General features: G+C 35.7%; 1 protein-coding gene across 1 annotated transcript; it reads right to left on the reverse strand.

The window, feature by feature from the left end:
- Positions 1–390: 390 nt before the first annotated feature.
- Positions 391–3520, reverse strand: LOC121756131 (protein FAM133-like). Its single transcript, XM_042151593.1, has 5 exons — positions 3335–3520; positions 2594–2695; positions 1351–1492; positions 1224–1270; positions 391–697 (listed from the first exon to the last, which is right to left on the reverse strand). The coding sequence occupies exons 1-5, from the start codon at positions 3419–3421 to the stop codon at positions 491–493; spliced, it is 585 nt and encodes a 194-aa protein (XP_042007527.1). The 5' UTR covers positions 3422–3520; the 3' UTR covers positions 391–490.
- Between the last annotated feature and the right edge of the window lie 3251 nt (positions 3521–6771).

Here is a 6771-nt window from a genome sequence, read left to right on the forward strand (position 1 = left end):
GCCAGCAGAAGAGAAAAAGGATCCCAATGTGACTGGTTTGGCGGCAAAAGTTGTTGCAAGCAAGAAGAGGAAGGAAGCCATGAAAGACACTATTGCTAAGCTTAGAGATAAAGGAAGGGTCATTCAGGATACACCTCAATAGGGCATGTTTACCAGAATTAGCTTGCCTACCTGATTCTGTTCATTGCCAGAAGCTCACCTGACTCTAGGTGAACATGGTAGCATAAGCAAATGAAATGTAAGGGGGAAGAATAACAGCACATAATGGCGCAAACTTCTCATTGCCAATCTCTTTTACCTACATTAACAATTGCTGGTATTGATATATCACAAAGTTCTGACCTGCAACGTGCCGTTCTTAAAATAAGTAACATAAATGGGAGAGTCATATGCGGAAACATTTTGCAACATCATTCAAGACATGTACTTGAATAACAGAATCTTGTGTTAGGAGTGATAAAACAAATGTAGTATATCTTGATCAAATATATCAGCCTTTCAGGCTTCCAAAAAATCTAGAAAGGGGCAAGGGGCCATCAGCCTCTTTATCTGCTTTGCTCGAGTGCTTTGATCTTGATCTTGAGCTTTTCCTTTTCCCCTTCTTCCTTCTCCTCGATCTTTTTGCTGCTCTTTCGTCATCGTCAGTGCTTGATGTTTCCGATGAACTTGAACTAGAATCTGACGATCTTCGTGAATGCTACAACCAATCCAAGTGTTTGAGTATTCAGTTTGTTAATAATGCACGTATATACCAAATGATGCAGTTTGTAACTCGAATATTAATAATGCATGTATACCTAATGATGCTGTAATTTAAAACTAGAATATTCAAATTGTTCAGTATCTCATCAGGTGTAAATGAATATATGGGAGAGGAAAATCACCTATTACTGTAAACTTTCCAAAATACCCAGCAAAACTCACATACTCCATATGATATAACAGGGGCAGGGGTGGATGAATTAAGTTGAGGGGACAAAAAGAAATGTACAAAAAAAATTGGGGGCTAAATAAATAAGAACACATTTATCTAAAGCCCCCTACAATGCCTAAGAAAGATCCACCCTTGCGAATAACCAAAGTTGTTTATGTTGATATAAGGCTACCGACATCAGCTATAGCCTATATGTACTATGAAAACATTAATTTCTAATAATTTTTCATGTTATAAACTATGCGAGAAGGCATTTTGGAAAAACTTAGCAGTTAAAAGGTTTATGTACCTTCCGCTTCTTGCTGCTATGCTTTCTCGAATCTCTCTCCTTTTTATCTGAAAGAAGTCAAGAACACTCAATAATCAATAATCACTAATGTCATAAAGCTAGAGGACAAAATTACCCAATTTATTACCCTTTTTGTGGCTGCTTTTGCTGCTTGAGTAGTTACTCCCGCGAGCAAGTTTACATGCCCGTTCAGCATCCAGCTGAGCTCTATACTCTATCATCATCCTGTCTTTATCTGCTTCCAATTCTCCTTTTTTCAACGCTTCTTCCTAATAATTGCAGCATTAGATCTAGGCACATACAGTCGACAAATAAATAAAACTTGGTAGAAATGAAATTTTAGTCTCAGCAAGAAATCAAGGAAAAGTGGTAGAGCTTTAAATTACACAATATGTGGTAGAGTGAATACTGCAACTAGCAGTAGAAGAGTCCCAGCATTAAAGACACATGATGTGATAGTACTTTGATCTAAATCTTACCATCTTATAGATTGTTTATAGTCTGTCATGTAAATGATGTTACGAACATCTCATTTGCTAAAGATAGTTACACATCATGGATTTTCAATAAAACATGTAGTAATTAATTTGCTTTAACCTAAATTTTCAAGTTAGTCATAAATATTCATAACTTAGATCTCCGATTTCTCCCAAATCTATCAAAGCAGCCACAATTAGTCCTGAGATAAGTTTATCCCTCCCATCAGCAATCATCCTACAATAATAAATCTCCCGCTCAATAAAGCATCCAAAATAATTACCAAAACCGCCTCACCTCTAATTTACGATAGGGATTACAGCTAAAAGAAGCCATTTTGTCAAGATTGCAAGTTTACAACTACTACAATGACAATCAGCTGCAAAAATAGTTTTAAATTTATTATGATTGCTCCCAATCCTCTACTACTAGGTTAACATAAATTCAAATGTAATTTTTTTTATCACACCTCATGTTCGAAAGGCGTGTCACCTTGCACCTAAAGCTTCCAAGCCTTTGCACCTTGGTGCAGTTAGCACCTTAAATTACTATGGTGTCAAAGCATGCTATCCGATGCTAATATATGGAACAGTCTATTACGGTCCCTTTCAATTAGACTATCCCATCCAATAAGTTTAAGGTAACCCAAAATGGAACATGTTTGCTATCACTCGCCCAAAATTTTCCTCTAGTTACATTGTTTCTATTACTCACCCACAATATTGATGCTTCAAGATGTTATTAGCAATATGCCAAAGACAAAAGGAGGAACATCAGGTCAAAAAACTAATATGAGACGAACAGAGTATAACAAAAAAATGCCAGGAGAATGCATAAAGATTGTAGAAAAGACATGAAAAGAAAGCTGAAAAGTGCATAGCTTGTTAGCTCACCTTCTGTTTCTTTTTATACTCCTCCCACGTAACTGTATGCGAAGTTTTGAGACTTGCCAAACGAGCAGCATGCCACTCTGGTGAATGAAATGAACTATCAACCTGAAATTTTTCTCATCAGATATATTTCCAACACACACTCACAGGTGAAAAGATAACACAGTTGAAATAAATTTTTGTCACAAGCTTCTTCATAATGCAATTCTAAGTAGTATGCGTATCTGTTCTAAACAACAGCAAGATTTAAGTGAAGCAGTTTTCTTTTACACAACTATATGGAACAGAAAGCATGTCTTTTATTGAATGAAAAAACTGAAGAACTATATCTCCACATTAAACCACTAGATTCCACTGGTAAAAAGGTTTATAGACACCCAATTGAAGCCTGCACGCTTTGAAGATTGTAACTGAACAACAAACAACTTGAACAGAAGCAATGAGGGAAATCTCAAAATGAAGTAAAAATCTCAAGATTGTGACTACACAGCTCCCTCCCCCAATCGTGCTCCAAATACCTAATTCGAGAAAAAACTAGTACCACTAATTTCTTAATTTTAATACTGTTCATCAGTTCCAATCATTTCAACCTAATTAAAAGTTTTCTGCTAAAACCGACAAATTCATAAAGGTTCCAATTCAGATTCCTCATAAGGACAAATCACCGACACATATCAATTCGTTCATCAACAAAACAAAGGTAATAGATAGTGAAGCAGTAAGGAAGGGTAGGAGGGAACGAACCAAGCCATCCTCAGCCTCTTCAGGCCCGGCTGAGCTCGAGCCGAGCCGGCCTCTCTGCATAGCTTTGTAGGCTTGATTTTTCCCCATTTTCTTTGTGCATGAATTTTTGTGTATTTTTGCGAGATTTATTCACTCTATACATATATGAAGGGGGAAAGATCGACGGGAGAGGGAAAACTAATTCGGATTTTGAAACCTTGATGGGTTATTTAGATGGTCGTTCGGTTGTCATAACTAATATTATGAGACTATCCATCTAGAATTAAGTTCGTGGGATGATTTTAGTTGGAGGGGAGACTATGACTAATTATCATGAGACTATCCATCTATGCTTGATGGGTTCAATCTTATGAACTAAACATGATATATATTTAATTATGTGATTTAATCTTGCCAAACGAAAACCTTACTGTATTCAATCTATTTATGTATCTTAATTGCAATTAAAATATTGAAAAACATGGAGTAGTATTTATACATTTGAGTCTTTTATTTTTTGTCACAAATAATATATTTTGAGTCAAAGTTACCAATTCGGTAAAAAAAAACTTGACGATCAATATTAATTCGATTAACCAATTAATAGCTCGATTAACCTATTAATATTAATTCGATTGACCTAATAATAACTAATTAGGCTAATTAGATTCAAAATTAATTCATTAATTTGTTCAACCACGTTTGACCGTTAAGTTTTTAATGAAATTGTTAATTTTGGACCATAACGTATTATTAGGGTTCAAAAGATAAAAGACATAATGTATAGGACTAAAAAATTTTTAGGACATAGTAGTGGACAATTTTGGCCTTTAGTATAATATTGGACTTCTAAAATTTTTTACTACCCCCATCTCCACAAGAATATGCACTTTTTAATTTTAGAAATTTTTTTATCTTTAATGAAGTGGGACTCATTCTCCACTAACAATATTATAAGTATTTTTTCTTTTTACTTCTCTCTTACTTTATCAATCATGCATTAAAACTCATGCCTAACCAAAAGGAAATCTTTTTGTAGGGCGGAGAGTGTTTTTCAGTAGATCTTCATACTATTTCCTCCGTCCCTGAAAATTTGTCACATTTCATTTTCTGCACTTATTTTAGAAAAATGATAGTAATATATAGTTAAAGTGGAGAGATTATAAAGTAAGAGAAAGAATAATGTGGAGAAGACTCTCAACTACGTTATTCTCTCACTTACTTTACCCTCTTTCCACTTTAGCTATTTATTACTCTCTTTGTCCCTGAAAATTTGTCACATTTTATTTTCTGCTCTTATTTTGAAAAAATAATAATAAATAGTTAAAGTGAAGAGAAGGTAAAAATAAGAGAGAAAATAATGTAGATAAGAGTCTTCTCTATGTTATTCTCTCTCTTACTTTACTTTTTCTTTACTTTAACTATTTATTATCATTTTTCCAAAACGATTGCAGGAAATGAAATGTGGCAAATTTTCAGGGACGAAGGGAGTATCATTTTTCTAAAACGAGTGCGAAGAATGAAATCTGACAAATTTTCGGAGACAGATGGAGTAATATTTTTTTATTTTATTAGATCCTTTTAAAAAATTTTGTTTCATCATATACTTTTACTAATGCATTTTTATTTAAAAATTTCTTTGATCAAATATTTATTTAACAAATTTTATAATTTAATTTATTTTTTGTTAATTAAATAAGTCATTGGCACTGATAAAATATTAGAGATTGATCGATAAGAACAAGAACTAGAGAGAAAGTAGAAAGTGGGGTTTTGGGAGAAAAATGTAGAATCCTTTTATTGCTTCAAGAATGTGACGAACAATGAATTAAATCCTAACAACTCTACATCTACTATCTATATACATCAGTAAATGAGTGAAGTGATCGAGGCTTCATTTCTACAGCAGTTACAACAACCGAGCTCAACCGAGAGCTCAACAACTATCACTAACGGCTAGTAGCCGTTTAGAACTTAACTACTTTTTGAATCTTGCACTTCTTGATTTGGTGTAATGCATCTCCATATTAATCTCCCATGCACATGCTCCGCTTCTTCATCCATATTCCATAACAATCTCCACCTTGGATGATGAAGCAACACTCAAAACACCATCTGATGCATACTCACCAATCTGCAGCAATATCTAAACTTTTCCTTACTCAAAGGCTTTGTTAACATGTCTGCAGGATTGTGAGCTGTGTCTATCTTGACCAGCTTCACTCTCCCACTTTTCACTTCATCACGTATAAAATGCAGCCTAACATCGATTTGTTTGCTGCGCTCATGGAACATCTGGTGCTTGGCTAAACATAGTGTTCCATTATTGTCACAATGTATAGTGACTCCAGGCTGCTGCACATTGAATTCACCAATGAGACCGATCAACCATTTCCCTTCTTTCACTGCTGAAGTTAGTGCTATATCTACATTCTGTAAACTCGACTTCCAACATATAGCAACACCAAACAAAGTGAATATGTAGCCAGTTTGCGATCTTCTTGTATCAATGCTCGCGGCATAATCTGAGTCACAATAACCTTGCAAAGCTTCTTCCTCAGCTCCACCTTGATCAGTAAACAAAATTCCTAGGTTACTAGCACCTCCCTACCTCAATGTCCACTTGAGAGCACATCAGTGCTGTCTGCCATAGGCTGCCATATAACGGCTTGTTGCACTTATAGCATGAGCCATGTCGGGTCTAGTGCATATCATCAGGTACATCAGACTCCCAATGATATTTGAATATGGAATTGCATCCATTTCCTTCCTTTCTTCATCACCTTTAGCTGCCTGCTCTTTTGACAGTTTGAAGTGCATAGGCATTGGAGTTGAAGTACTCTTCATGTTATCAACTCTAAACTTCTTCAATACTTTCTGAATATACTCAGACTGAAACAACCATAGCTTCTTCTCACTTCTCTTTCTGATTATATCCATCCCGAGTATCCTCCTTGCACTACCAAGATCTTTCATTTCAAACATTGTCATGAGTTGTTCCTTCACCTTCTTGATCTCCATTGAATCTGCCCCAGATATGAGCATATCATCCACCTAGAGGAGAAGGTAGATGGGAGTCTTGTGCTTAAGCCTCTTGATGAAAACACAACTGTCATACAATGATCTAGCAAACCCCAGATCAGCCAAGCTCTCTCCAAACTTGAGATATCACTGCCGGCTGTTTTGCTTGAGGCCATACAAACTTTTCTTGAGCAAGCACACTTTCTCTTCTGACCCAGGGACCTCGAAGGCTTGTGGCTGAGCCATGTAAATTGTCTCTTCAAGTTCCACATTCAAGAAAGCAGTCTTTACATCCAACTGCTCCAAATCCCAGTTTCTCTTTGTAGCCACTGCCATAAACACTCTAATGGAATTGTGCTTTACAACTGGAGAGTAAACTTCATTAAAGTCTATCCCTTCTTCTTGGTTGAAGCCTTTAGCAACGAGCCTTGCCTTAA

The sequence above is a fragment of the Salvia splendens genome, chromosome 11 (genome assembly GCF_004379255.2).
Source record: "Salvia splendens isolate huo1 chromosome 11, SspV2, whole genome shotgun sequence".
NCBI classification, from domain to species: Eukaryota; Viridiplantae; Streptophyta; class Magnoliopsida; order Lamiales; family Lamiaceae; genus Salvia; species Salvia splendens.

What these genes read in the sequence shown, in the direction of transcription:
- LOC121756131 (XM_042151593.1), bottom strand. Translation starts at nt 3,421, where the DNA reads ATGGGGAAAAATCAAGCCTACAAAGCTATGCAGAGAGGCCGGCTCGGC. An exon ending in CAAAAGCAGCCACAAAAAGG is followed by an intron (nt 1,271 to 1,350) that starts GTAATAAATTGG and finishes GACTTCTTTCAG; the next exon opens with ATAAAAAGGAGAGAGATTCG. An exon ending in ATAGCAGCAAGAAGCGGAAG is followed by an intron (nt 698 to 1,223) that starts GTACATAAACCT and finishes GATTGGTTGTAG; the next exon opens with CATTCACGAAGATCGTCAGA.